General features: G+C 41.7%; 1 protein-coding gene across 9 annotated transcripts in view; it reads right to left on the bottom strand.

The window, feature by feature from the left end:
* Window positions 1–15,096, bottom strand: part of LOC138299444 (signal transducer and activator of transcription 5B) — a 994,326-nt gene that overhangs the window by 346,703 nt on the left and 632,527 nt on the right. For all 9 annotated transcript variants that reach the window (XM_069237688.1, XM_069237689.1, XM_069237693.1 and 6 more), the window contains one exon: window positions 5,750–5,839. In XM_069237688.1, coding sequence (XP_069093789.1) covers window positions 5,750–5,839 — 90 coding nt within the window. The remainder of the gene's footprint in view (window positions 1–5,749; window positions 5,840–15,096) is intronic.

A 15,096-nucleotide genomic window follows, 5' to 3' on the forward strand; every position in this document is an offset into this window, starting at 1 on the left:
CTGGATTGAAAGCGGAACTTGTGCACTTCAAAACCACTCTTTCAATTCCCCCCCCCCTTTAAAGGCATTTTTGGAGATATACATATATATGCTGGGCCGGTGACCATCCAAAATCAGAAACATCTGGATCTACAACTAGACACTGTCAGATGGAATGTCTGGCTGCCCAAATGACTCATGTGGACTGCTTTGCTGGAAGGACTGCTGCCCAGCTTTTTGCCCTGCTGCCCCTAACTCTGCTGGATAGACTCTGCCTTCCCCACAAGTAATCTCCCAGGTCTTGGACTGAGTTTGTCTCCTGTTCTGAAGTCTCAGGGCCACAAAGACTTCACCAAAGAGAAGAAAATCCCTGTGCATCACATAATCGATGCAACGTCTGCAGAAATTGATGCAGCGCCTGCCGGATCGATGCAGCGCCTGCCGGATCAATGCAGCGCCTGCTCCTTGTTACCAGCGTATGAAGGATTTTCAATGCATCGTCTCTGGGTGTCAAAATATCCCCGCATTGCGGTGAGGAGCCAAGGCTGCACTCTTGGAAATCGACCCAGCACCTTGCAGCGCAGAAAGAAAGTGCGCATCATCTGTTCCACACTAGAAAATCTGACACAGCGCCTGACATTTTTCAACGCATCTCCACCTCTGCAGCCCCAGTGCATCGGTATTTGTGACACATCCCAGGTACTGTGTGTTAAAAGGATACAACTACTGATTCTTAAGGATTCAGACTAATTTAAACTTTTAAAAGGTGATAGCTTGACTTGTGCATATTGGATTTTTGTTGTTTTGGTCTTATTTTATTCACATAAATATTATCTATTTTCCTAAACTGGTGTAGAGTAGAAAATTAACTAATTAACAGATTAATAAAATGTATATAAATAAAGTGATTAAATGTACAGTTTAACATTTTAAAACATACTGCAAATGTCACGGAATTTGAAATTGAAGGGTAAAAATTAAATTACAATCAAACAGTATATAGTATGGACGATAAGTGGCTTCAACGGAATTTAGAAAAGATACAACCTTCCTACTAATTTTTTTTTTATTTTTTTTGTTATTTTATTTATTCGCAAATTAAATTAAATGTGTTACCATTTGTGCATGTGTTTGATGGAATGCTTGTTTCAGTATGTTTTGTATGCTGGTTTGCAGTTCAAAGCATTGACAATGTTAAGACTAGGGTCCCCGGCTTCCACTAATGACTTGGTGGGGGGGTCCCCGGATTTCAATTATTATTCAGTGGGGGTCCCTAGGTTCCAGTAAGGATAAACTGGGGGTCCACAGAAATAAGAAGGTTGGAAACCACTGGCCTAGGGTGTGAGGTTGACTCCTCAGAGGTAAAGGACTTGTATAAGCCTCTGAACCCAGGGTGCCTCTTTGTGTAAGGAACTTGAGGGCACCCATGGCTTTAGCAGTGGCTGTGCCTTTCTTGAGTGTCTCCAAGCTGGTGTCTACCTGAGGCCCAAACTGGTGCTCCTTCTCAAAGGGCATATTAAGGACTGCTTGCGGCACTTCAGGTTTAAAACCTGAGCTACGCAGCCAAGCATGTCTTCCGAGGATGAGACCGGTGTTTATGCCGCAAGCGCAGTGTCAGTGGCATCCAGGGCGCCACTGATTGAACTATTAGAGATGACCTGCCCTTCTGCAACAATCTGCTGTCCCCTTTTGCGATGTTCTTCAAGTAATAATTAGATGAGCTCCTTCATTTTGTCCCAATGAGCCCGGTTGTATCGGGCTGGCAGGGCTTGGGAGTTGGCTACGAGCCAGTGGTTCGCAGGCTGTGCAACCACCCTTTTCCTTGCAGTGTCTATTATCATCATCATATTAGACAATCAATCAATGTATATTTGTGTGCTCCACATGATGTTCTCTATATAGTTGTATTTCCTGGTGTAGGCTCGGTCCTATCCCAGTGTACATATTTGGCAACAGATATGTTTATTTGTGTATGAGCACCTTCAGCATACCCATGATAAACTACAGGAAGATGCGGCCATTATAATGGTCATTGTTGCCATATTTATGTTGTTTCTATTATCTTACTCTCCTTCTCAAGGGAGGAGAGTCCCCATTGGCCTGACTGACTGCTCGCTTACGAGCTGTTGTTGCCACAATAGAGTCTGTTGGAACCTGTGACTTGATGTAGAGCAGGTTAGAGGGAGCTGCCTTATACTTTTTGTCCACTCTTGGTATGATTACTCTAAAGCAGACAGGCTATTTGAAAATATCTTCCCGCGTATCGAAGCATGCCACGGAGCATGGGGAGATAAATGTATGTTCCTGTGAGTGGTAGCAAGTGTGTCTAACAGAAAGTCCTGCTTGATGGGATTCTTATGCCGCTCTACACAGTGGTTCACAGCTGCTCTAGCTACTATTAGTTTGTAGGAGGTAGTGTCCTCCAGTGGTGAGGAGTGTGCAGGATAGAGGTCAGGGTTGTTGGAGGGAATCGGGTCAGGATCATGTGAGTCCCAAGGATCTGTATCATCCTTAGGACCCCCCCTTCCCCATACCTCCAGTGGAAAACAGTGGAGAACCCTGAGGTGTGTAATCCCCCCGTAAGGGTGAAGTGGGGGAATGTGAAGAGGAAGGGGGTGGAGGTGAAGATGGAGGCAAAGGAGGAGGAGGGGGAAAGGAGGAGGATGTGGTGGAGAAGGCCTACATGGAGGGCTGGTAGCCTTGTCCTTGGTTTTCCTCTTAGAAGGGACAGGGGTGTCCATAGCCTCCTGAAACGATAGTTTCCCCTTGGAGGCACAGGAGAGGAAGGAATGGCTGTGATCTGGCCTGTACCCTCTTGTATTTGGAGTTTGCCATGATGAGAGTCCACTGTTTCTAAAATTGGCTAGATTTTCAAGTCTGAGAGGACCTGAATAGAAAGGGCTTTCTACTCCTGCAAAGGTTCCTCCTGAGCGTGCTCCTCTCCAAAGATGTCCAGGGTGTTGTCTGGCATCTTCTGGGCGATCACCAGCCAACGAGCTCTTCAGTCCCAAAGAGTTTCTTTGGAGCAGAAGGACTTACAGGCATCACAGTCGGCTTCACTGTGGTCCAGGGAGAGGTAGAGATTGCACACAAGAAGTTGATCTGTGTGCAGAAGTTTGGTGTGGCACCAAGGACAGAAGCGGAACAGAGTCAATTCCATCAAGGAAGCATTTCCGCTGATGCCACGTGGAAGATAGTGCTGACACCACAAAGGGCAGTCGGTCGGTGCCTGACAAAACGAGGACAATGCTAAGATAAAGAAATCGTGAGCGAGGACAACGTTGAAGTAAGACAAGAAAACAAAGTGAGTCAAGAGACGGAGCAAAGACACACACATTCAAACCTGTTGGCAGAGGGAAAATAATCTAACAAAGAAGTTGATGCCCATGCGCAATATTACCTAGAGAAGGAGTCACTTAATCTTGTGTCTTCAAAGACAAAACAACTTGCACCACTCTGGACCCAACACTAGGTGGCAGGAATATGCAAAGCATGTGTATCTAGAGCCACACATGCCTTCAAACACATATTTTTGACAGAGTGATCATATTATATCAGGGGTTTATACAAGGGGTTTCAAACAAAGAAGCATGCATGGGATAGATGAAAGAAGGCGGCGATATAGAATTTTCCCTTCAGAGAGCGGTTACAATGAAGACAGCACTACAGTATCTAAAGTGACTAAGCACTGTTAAGAGATCCAGTGCAGGAGGTTCTGATGAGGACTGAACCTTCCATCTCTAAACTTGAAAGCAAAATTGATCAAATAAATGAGAGGCTGATGAACTTAGAGAAGTCTGCAAGCATAGAGCGCAAAAGCAGAGAGTTCATGTGGACTGTGTGGACAAAATATGAATGATTCTGTAAGACAGAATTGAGCCCTCACAAATTGGATGGAAAACACTGAACAACAGGTTAAGATGGAATCCTCTATATTCTTTTGGTTTCTTCTGGATCCCCAAACTAACAGTTCAGAAGGATCCCTTCCTATAAGTATAGGTTCAAATGTTTGGTTCAAGATGTAGCTATCAACAGTGATGCAGGTAAAGTGATGCAGAGACAGGTTTGTGAGAGGCCTTTGTAGCTATCCAATAAGCACCACAGTAGACTATTTTCCTTGCTTGTATTTGGGCCCATGTCCCTATAACTGTGACAACGGTCTGACTTAGAAGACCAAATCAACAGAGATTCTTGCTTTTTGAATAGTACAAAGCCAAGATATGTTGAGTTTCATAAGCATGTGGTAGAGTGTGCCCTACAGGCCAAAACAGATCAGTAGGTTGTGACATATTTGGGACACAATCCACCCCACTCTCTATTCGAATCTTGTACAAGAAATGAGGGGAGCAATAAAGCACAATTTTAAAACTGCATTTTGAATGACAAGAATGGTCGCTTTAGCTGAAAACTGAGGGGGACATTGTGGGAGAGATAGTAAGTGAGGAAGTCCTCCTTTTTATAAGTTCAGAGGTCAAGCGATTTGTTGTCCACAATACCAGAGGAATAGTGTAGAGGAGGGGTTTCTTAGTTGGGTACAGGCCGATATGGTTTAGAATTAAGAGTCCGAAATAGTTTGTCATCATTATATTTCAAATAATGATGCAATATATGGCAAATTTACGAGGCTGTGATTGATGAGAAGTTGGACATTGGGCTTGATAGCCACATAAAACAGTGCGGCAAATAAGAGCATATGGGTACTTTGAGTGTAGTTAGCCGGCAGAAAATAAGGTCAGAATATAAAGTGTACTCATAAAAACAGTTTACTCGTCGATCGTTTACGATGGTGTGCTACAAAGTGTACTGTCCTTTACTGCTGGATGATTTTACTTCCATTTTGTATTGTTTACTATAGTATGTTAACGGGCAATGACATTTGCATGAAAAAAATAAAACAGGAAAAAACTGAGCAGGTATATTTGCACCTCAGAAAAAAAACGAAAGCACAAACAAGGGAAAGCATTACATAAACAGAAGGACAACCATTCATATCTATTCTTGTATGCATTATAATTAAGAGTGGAAGCTAGAGCCACAGAATAGTCAGTATGTTTTTTGAGGCTGAGGTTTAACATTTTTGCTGAAGAGGTGAAGGACTACTTTTCAAATAGATAAACATTCAGTTGCTACTCGAGAATGAAAATAGACCACAACGATAATCTGTTAACTTTGTTGTCTGTTCTAAAACACGTATTTTATGAGTAAATCCTTCAAATTCCGATGGCACTAGTTTGATTGAAGACTTTTTATTTTATTTTATTTTTTTAACTTGCATCCTTTCTTTCGCCAGCCTAAACTCTTATGGAAAATGTTCACATCTAACCATATCAAATTTAATAAACAGGAGCAAAATACTTCAATGGTGGACATATTTTATTATATTGAGCCTGTCAATAGCTGGGGCTGCAGACCCCACCTACGATAACCATAGAAAAAAACATGCATGCATCAGTTACAAATTATATTTCAATCCAGAACAACATCATTAGCAAGGGCTCACTGGACTACAGCCGCTTTCCTCTTCACTGGGCATTGAGAGCCATTTACAGAGAGGCTAAACGGCATGTTATAGAAAGGTCCAGAGAAGTGACAATTAGTTGGAAACGCAGCTGTACTAAGAATGACGCTGTTGCAGCAAATTAAATATTCGGGAACATACTCCAAGGATTCATACCATGTGTGATCCGTACCTTGTAAGTAATGGTGATGATTTATATACATTTCTAGTGCGGAAGAGTTGGGAATGGTATGGAAAAGCTAAGCTACTTACATTTGTTGCTTCTCGTACAAGCCTCTGTTCGTGATATAATATATGCCGGATACATCTGACAAGGTCGAACGGACAACGTTCGTAGCTGTTCTGCAAAAGGAATGAGCATTTCGCTAATTAAGTGTTATCAAAATAAAAGTTGCACCAGGTTAAACATCAGCGTGGACAGCAGCTAGCACCGCGGGTTATGAATCAATGATGAAATGGTGCATTAGGATAAGCGCAGCAAAGGATTGAAGCGGTTTAGAGGACGGAAGACAGAAATACACACAAATACATTAAGAGAAAACAAATACCAAGTCATCACCGTCGTTTTAAGCTTCAATCTATTCAGCACCCTGTTCACTGAAATACAGGTTTGAAAAAAAGGTGTGGCTGGTATCACTCGTTATGCTGGTCACCGGAAACATTTAGTGCTTTACACATCAGACAGCATCTAAGGCAGCATACAGAACACAGTGGAAAAGGTATCTTAGTTCCTAGCCATCCTCTCCACCGGGAAGCGAATGGGTCACAGGTGAACCCAACAATAGCTTCTAGCTGGAAAAGAAACAAGTTACCTTTTTGTAAAAATTGTTTTGCACCTAGATGCTCCTTGAGATATGCACGCTGTGCATTATTATGCCATCAAGTGGTTATTTCCAGGCATTTTATATATGTATTTCTTCTAGGTGTTGACACAGACGCAGTCAGCATGACTTTAACACTGATTGTAAACAATATGCCCCCATCACATCAACTCCACTTTAGACTCTTTTTCCACTTGGGGGTGTTTGGAGGTGAGAGAAAAAACCCCTGAAGAAAATAAACAGAAGTTCAATACTGCCTCAAACAGCAGGGGTTTTCTCCCAGCAGCCGATGTGGGAATGAGATCAGTTCCTGTTCAGGGTCCAGACTGCGACAGCATGCGCTAGTGCTTGCATATCGCTTGCGAGACGCTGTTGTAGTTAGAAAAGGGCTTGGAGTCTGCCTTCTGCTTATCATTTGTTGGACTGCGTGGCACTCTTCTTTAAAGCCTCGTTATTGGTGACCATTAGGGGAGGGACTTGCACAGCTCGGACTTTTTAAATCTGATATGGAGATCTGCGCAAGACTAAGGTTTACATGGTAAAGACTGTTCGGCTCAAAGTACTACGAATGTAAACACAAATTTAAAACCCTGATGCTAAAGTCTCTTTGTCTCAAAGTACTACGAATTTAAACACAAATTTAAAACTCCGATGCTAAGGTCTCTTTGTCTCAAAGTACTACGAATTTAAACACACCTTTAAAATCCTGATTCGTATCATATTCTCGTATTCCACCTGGAATGACTCAGGTGGCATCTACATGTGTGCAAACAAAAGTAACCGTGTTGCGTTTGTGTTTTTTAAATGACGCTCCAAAAAAGAATGTGTCACGTTCCCCACTCAGATTTTTCAATGCCTCCAACTCACTGTATTTTTCCACACCCTGTAGCTGTAATCTTAAAATAACGTATAGACCGAACGACTCAAAGGATGCCGTTTAATACTTTGTTCAAAATAGCACACATTACGCTCATATGGCGGCAGTGGCCATATGTGCGTTTCAAGAATGTTCGAAGCACAGAAGCACACCGTAAGCATCCCAAAAACGCACACGCGCTTTCGGGCGCATCCTGGCTCACGGGCGCACACAAACACACACAAAACACACACATAAAACACACATTTAAATCGACAAGGACGCACCCTTTACTCATCCCAAGCCTTCGGGTTGAGTAAATGAAGGATAACAAATAGAGCGGGTGTAAGTTGAGGAAAAATGGCGCTCAGGGTGCCTAATCCACCCAAATAGACAATGGGGAACCCCAATAGGGAAACACCCAACCCTAAAGGTCAGAAAACCTTAAACTCAGACAAAAACTCAACGAGGTGCCCCTAACACATACAATAAACAACAAAAAATATAATTTTTAAAGCATCTACAAATTCTTGTGACAATCAGTCCATAATGCCATCAGTAAGTCTTGACGTAGATCAGTGCAAGTAATCGATCAGTCCAAAGTTTATTAAGCATATGATTTCATATTGAACAGTCCACACTCCAAAGCAATATGTATTTCCAACTTCCAGCCAACACGTGTTTCGTCTTTGGGACGAATTGACATCCCTTACGACTTCTTCAGGGCTTGCACATCCTATGACACCATTGGTAAAGCTTAGTAATGTCAGGTAATCCGTAATTGATATCTCACAATGTCAAAATCACCATATATAAGTCTCAATACACCCAATACTCTCAAAATTTGAAGATTCACAGGTGCAGAAGTTGGCGGCTCCGTGTCAGGACGCCAAATGTATCTATGAATGACTGGGAAATCTCATGCCGGTGCCTCCAATTCAGGACGCCAAGCGAGTGCGCAAATTTTGAGAGTATTGGGTGTATTGAGACTTATATATGGTGATTTTGACATTGCGAGATATCAATTACGGATTACCTGACATTACTAAGCTTTACCATATTGCTTTGGAGTGTGGACTGTTCAATATGAAATCATATGCTTAATAAACTTTGGACTGATCGATTACTTGCACTGATCTACGTCAAGACTTACTGATGGCATTATGGACTGATTGTCACAAGAATTTGTAGATGCTTTAAAAATTATATTTTTTGTTGTTTATTGTATGTGTTAAGGGCACCTCGTTGAGTTTTTGTCTGAGTAAATGAAGGATATACTCCCAATTAACACTTCTGGATTTCTTTCCTCCTCCACCCCTCCATTACTCCAGTCAATCTAACTAACAAACTCTCATATCCGCGGCTCAAATTAACTCATAATAATATTAAACTGTACTCATTATTTCCCGATACTATTCCATCACTAATTCTTGTTTGGGTTCCAGAGTAGCGTGCTACTCATCGAAAAGCGCTTTGACGCCTCGTCAGGGGTAGTAAGCGCTATATAAATACGATTACAATACAATACAATACAATACAGAAACAGCCACTTGGTGCAGCGTCTGGGAAAACAAAGGGTTTCCAAGAGCATCACGATGCCGATGACAAGGACATGGAAAAGGAGGAGTCATCTTCCAAACGAAAACAGACTGCAATCAGCGTATAACCTAGTAAATGAAAGAACTAAAAATATGCACCATATGGCATTACCGACGAGTAGGACTTACTTTTATTTAGTTAAATTATTGTATACGTCATTTTAGAATATTTCAATGACTTTAAACATATGGTTTGCATACGGATTTCGCACATATACTTAGCGGTTTTTTACTCTTTCAAAATGACTGTGTACGTTTGACTTATAAAGGGAAAGTACAGTTCAATGTCATCCTGGATTCCCTTCGGTTTCGTTTCTGTAAAACTTGAGGTTGTGTGATGTTAATTCCTGATGGTCAGTGCCACAATCCAATGTTACAAGGTAAACTAAGGGGCAGCAGAAAACAGCTCGGTTTCTGTGCTGAAAATCTCGGGAGCTCTTTGCAAACTTAATTTCAGTTAAAGGTTTCCATACACTTGAACGTTTGGTTTTCTACTTGTGTACCCAAAAACATTTTAAACCATGGGCCATAGCTGCCAGGATTTGAGCTTGCTTATGTGTGACATTCCCATGTTCTTGTGGTGCGTATGTGTGACCTTGCAATTCCTGTTGAATACTCTCGTGCCCACAAGAGTTTCTTCAGGCGAGCATGTATTCCTGGATCATACCATAACCTAGTGTGTAGTAACTGGGCGCCCGCTTTATTTTTTGTTTGCATCAACACTCTTTCTGCTCTTCTGCCTCAAGTTCATTCACCACTTCCTGCACAAACTACCTATCCCTCTCTATTCCGTGCAGCTCTCCCCCCTGTCTGTTCACCATGCCCCATAGCTCCACCCCACCCAATTCCACTACTAACAATGCTAGTGCAACCCACATCATTCCACTCCACACTACATACATCTAACACACTCCAAGGCAAAACACATAGATAAAAGACATTGTCATAAACAACGCCAAGAGCTCCAACTCTCGCAAATGAGAGACCTATCCATGGGAAATGATTGTTTTCTGAGAGTTCCTGACTGGCTCAGAAAATGTTTATCGGACACTGCGATGTCCCTGAGGCTCCATATCAGCATTTTGCAGTATAAAAACATTGTTCAAGTAATGTCCGAACTGCAAACAGAAAACACATGCCAGACTGTACAAAAATACTCAACGCTAAAGGACTTGGCGGAAAATAAGGTCACAGAAAGACAAACTACTGAAGTCAGAGATAGTGTCAGTCGAGGAAAGGGTTGATAACCCCCATCTTCCTAGGTCGTAGACAAGGCAAGCAGAAAAGACTTGACAGGAGACGCTGACTTGACATTAGAGTACGATCACGTTCAAATGTTCCAAAAGAGGACCACTACCGATGAGGAGTTCACAGGCTGAAAGAAGGAAAAATATGCACAGCACTGAAATTGACAGCCCCGTAAAAAGTATCTATAGAATGTGAATTCAGAAGAGTTTTAAGCTCTAAAACTATTGTTACAATTCAGGAGTTTGTTTCTTTCGCAGCGGCGAGCTATTCTGGACTGGCTTTTATATCAGTGCCATGTGGGATGCTACTTAAGGATGGTCACTAGTGAGTGTACCCTGCAATTTTACGAATACGACTACGTCCCTTTCCTTAAACTTGCAGAGAGGATTTTTGTGGAGGTGTAACTATCTGAAGTGATGTTCCCCTCTGCCTCAAATAGACAAATAGTCAGCAAAGTAATAAGCACTGCCAAGCAGAAGCTTTAAGTAACAGGCTTCCGATGCCGGTAAAATGTTTTCTGTTAACCTCCTTCTTAGGATTGGCTGTTCTTTTGTCATCTCCCTTTGACCGCTGTTTTCAGCCCCAGTAAACCCGTTTTCTGGTAGCCGTGCTTTTCCAAATATATAAAGAAATAACCAAAGCAGCTCACATTCATCAGTGAGGCTGCAGTTGGAGAAATACACAACCATTTCCTTGATATCGTTTGCCTTACTGCTTCTCCGTCTGAATATTTAACAATATTGTTTGTTAACGGTGTGGATCGACTATCGTGTTGTTGCCTTTCTTTGTACTATGTATTTAGGGACCCACACGCATAGCCACAGATCACCCAAGACCGAACAGATTGGTAGCTGACTATTGCCATGTCTGCACTGCTGACAGACTCATTAATAAAGAGGGTTGCCACTATATCACTTCATGTACAATTATCTTCAATATCTTCTCACCTCTGGTTGCCACATCGATCTAGAAGAGTGGGTGAACGACAATTGGCCATGTAATGGTAAGTCCACGATGCTATTTGGTCTTGTAACAATGCTCTATCAGGTAGTGGTCCTTCAGTATATAGACAGACCTTCCAACGTTCTTTGACCAAAAATAAGTTGCATTTTTCAGATGTCAAAAACAGTAATTAGCATAACAGTGTGATCACATGAAAGGACACCGAATGACCCCTGCCAAGACATTATCACAGGAAAGAACATTATGTGACACATTAGCTTGGTTAAATCGCAGAAAATACAGCCAGTAAAACAGCTGACATCGTTAATGTTCCAAATGCATAAAAGGATCACCTAAATGCGCAATTGAAATGAACCAATGCTACAAGTCCCAGAATGCAACACTTTGGGAAATAAGAAGCCAGGACTGGTATCAATGTCGCCGTGACATTGAGTAACATCCCTTTTAAGGTCACTTACCCTAAACCCTCTCCCCTGTTCTGCACACACAGTTATTTTATTGATTTTGAACGCAGCTTGCAAATATTAAGTGCTTTAAAATGCGCAACTCACACTAACTTCATAAACAAATTGTGGGATACCCCACCCTTCATTTATAGTATTCATTATAGCATGGCATGACTTATACTAGTCAATGGCATAGCCACTATTAGTGCACCAGGTGCAGTGGCACCTGGGCCCAAGAGTATGAAGGGCTAAATGCATCAAAATAACGGTCTAAGAATAGGCTACTTGCTATAACTTGTATTACACTACAGAAACAGAGATCCGTCCCAGGTAGCGAATTCATTCAGCTCTCATAAAAGGGGCGCAGGGCTGGGAAGAATGCAACTTTGAGACGAATGCTTGATTGTAAATTGAAATTATGAGCTATTCTTATGTTGGCTTGCCTGCCAAGTTACCAGATTAAGTTAGCTATTACAAACCCTATGTGATAAAACAGCAGTGCAATGGAAATTACACATAACTGTGTTAGTATTAAAGTCATCCGTGGCACACTATTGCCCTGCAGATGAAAACATTCGCCAACTATGAACCCAGACCAGACAGGTGACAAGCAATTTTGAAAGGTTGCTCTCAGCAGTTTTTCATTCTGTCTTAATTTAATTTTTGGTTATACACTAAAAAAAGAAGCCTCTTTTCTCCACCATCCCTAATTAGGTTACTGGACACAAACATTATAGCAGCAAAGAGGGTGATATTGTTCTAAGTCTTAGACAGCCTCCCTGGTTATAATAGACTTGCATAAACGTTTTCACAGAACTTAAGCTGGAATTAGTAGGTCCTGTCTGGGCATCTAAAAAAACAATAGTAATGGTGGTTCAAATCGGTATATGTCAAAACATGGCTGTGCAGTTCTGTAGTGACAGTCCTAATAACCTGATTATGGTAACAGGACCAACCCAATTCACCAGAGATATCCTTTATAGGAAGCACAAGCCCTCAGCCACCAAAAGGTGGCATGCTTCATCATTTTGCTCAGCTCCTTGTTGTGCTGGGGTAGTACCCAACCCTAACACAAACTATCAACACCTAGTGTGGTAATATAAATCACAGAGCAGATAACCAAGTTGAATCGTCCATATTGAATATGGCGGAAATCCAAGGCCCTCGTTTTCATGATAACGTGGTAGCAGCCATTCTGAAAACACTCTCCTTATTGGAAGACAATGGTAGCACCACATCCACAAGATAAGGATTCACTTTCATCCTTGAAGAAGAATTAAATCAAAACAGTGCTCAGTGAAGCAATTATGACTGAGTGCTTGCAGGCAAATGTTGCCCCAGTGGACCTTTGGTCACTAATGCACCACATATTTTTCTTTAAAACTTGGCATTTCAGAAACACTGGTCACAGATAGCATGGAAATGCACAAAAGATTAGCTCTTTTTGACAATAAACACAGCCGAACGACTTTTGGATGTGCTCTTAGCAAAGATTTTGAAAACTCTTTAAAGAGCACCATTCACGCAACTTTGTTTAAGACTTGTTTGGTAGAAATTAATGCTGAAATAAATGAGAATAAAGAGTAACATAAGGTTTTCAAACTATTAAAGATGTCAAAAATTTCAGACTTATATCTGTATATTACAGAGGACTGTAAAATGGACCCCCCAATGCTCAACTAACAAGGGAACATACCAGAAGAAACAAGCATTTACAATGTAATAGGTCTCGCATTTACTTGAATTAGAGCTATTGGCGCTGTAAATGCATAACTGGACTTTTCTTGCCACATAAATTGGACAACCCTGTCGCATACTTTGGTCCTCTCTGCCATATAATTCCAGTGGCCCTGCATATAACTAAAGTACTTCCGTTTACCTTCTTCCTCTATCTGCAGCAAAAAAAAGAAAATATTGCCCTTATTTATTATATTTTTTATATTAATATTTTGGAATCTCCCCCAACCTAGTGTGGGGACCCAGAGATGACCTAGACAGAAAGAGCAAATTGTGCAGTGAGTTATGGGCAAAAATGTTTTGTAAAAGGAATGCCCCACAAAGTATTACAGGGCGCATTTCCGAGTGCAGCAAATATTGTATTATCTTGATTGTAAAGCTCAGAACAGCCCCTAGAGGGCACCACTATAAAAATAGCATTTGAAGAAACACTGTCATGTAACCATACAGTGGGCCCCTAGAGGGCATAACGACATGAAAGCAGAATGGCAGAATGTAACGTAGTGTAACCATATATTTAGCCCCCAGAGGCTGTAGTGAATTACACATTTTCACGCCTTGCAGGCCTATTACAATAATATTACAAACAAGGCCCCTAAAACACAAACTACTCGCAACTGTAAAACAAAAGTTCAAGCCATGAGAGAGCTCAAAAAGACATTGAATGGTGGGAGAGGTTACTATTTTGGGGTCCAACCCAACCTAGTGTGGAGACCCAGAGATGACCTAGACAGAAAGAGTGTGTCGTGCTGAACGGTTTTGGTGGTGGTCCCAAGTTATGGGCAAAAGTGTTAAAAAAAAAAATATTTAAAAAAAGAAATGCCCTGCAAGGTATTATGGAGAGAATTTCCAGAGTGCAGTGAATATTGTAGTATCAGCTCTCTCAGCACAGTTTTGAGGATTTCTGTGTTTTTTCTGTTTTAAGTGCTCCAGTTTGTATATTTTTCAACTACTAAACTTGTAAGTAAGTCAGATCGGGGTTGCGGTACATGCAACTTGATGTACTCATGTAAAACACTCCTCTGATCGAGTTTGCACTATATGAAACTGCACGCCCTCATGTAAAGTGCTGCTCCAATAGAGTGTGCGCTATATGAACTTTAAAAAAAACATTATTAAATAAATAAAAAGAACTCCCCTCCGGCTTGCAGCCTTTGTGCGCAGACACTACAAAGAAACAGCAGCAGCCCAAAACAAGGAAAAGGAAGAAACAACATACGGCACGCAGCGCAAAGCGGGGAGGCAAAAGAACAAAGTAGTGCACCACACTGGGGTATATGGCCGATCATGCAATAATCCACGTAACAGTCTCAGAGGCGTAAGAAAACAGCCTCAATGCTGAACAAACGTAAAGCACTTACCTACATAATCAATCGAATTTGAAAGGCAGGCCAAGGAACAAATGAAAGTGATGGACGAGGTGCAAGCCCACAGATGTAGAATACAAAATGTTAAGAAAGAGTGCTTGCGCGCTGCCTAGGATCGACCTAAAAAGGGAAATTCTACTGGGGATCTCCAGGTCAGAAACATGGAGCAGTGATGATAAATATGGGCCCCCTAAGACTTTTCGGTTTTCAGATGGGTCCATATCCTTGCCAAGAACAACAATCCATGTGCCGCAATAAGGGCTGTTTTGTCCTCCACCTACCATGGCACTTTTTGTCCAACCAATTTTAGGAAGAGAAGGTAGAGGAAGACAAAGGGGGAAAGGACAACATGTCGAATGGGTCATGGAAGAACCCCAAATGGTGACACAGAGCAAAGAGGAGGTAACAGAACAAAACAATGTACTTGTGAACCTTTCTGAGAAACGACTGACAGAGGCAGAAGAGTGGTGTTTAATTTAAGTGGGTGTTTTCCATGGGGGCCACTGGCACTCATTTTTGGGTACCAGCACTTATTGTTTGGCCTTGGACATGTACCTGGAGCA

The sequence above is a fragment of the Pleurodeles waltl genome, chromosome 6 (genome assembly GCF_031143425.1).
Source record: "Pleurodeles waltl isolate 20211129_DDA chromosome 6, aPleWal1.hap1.20221129, whole genome shotgun sequence".
Lineage (NCBI taxonomy): Eukaryota > Metazoa > Chordata > Amphibia > Caudata > Salamandridae > Pleurodeles > Pleurodeles waltl.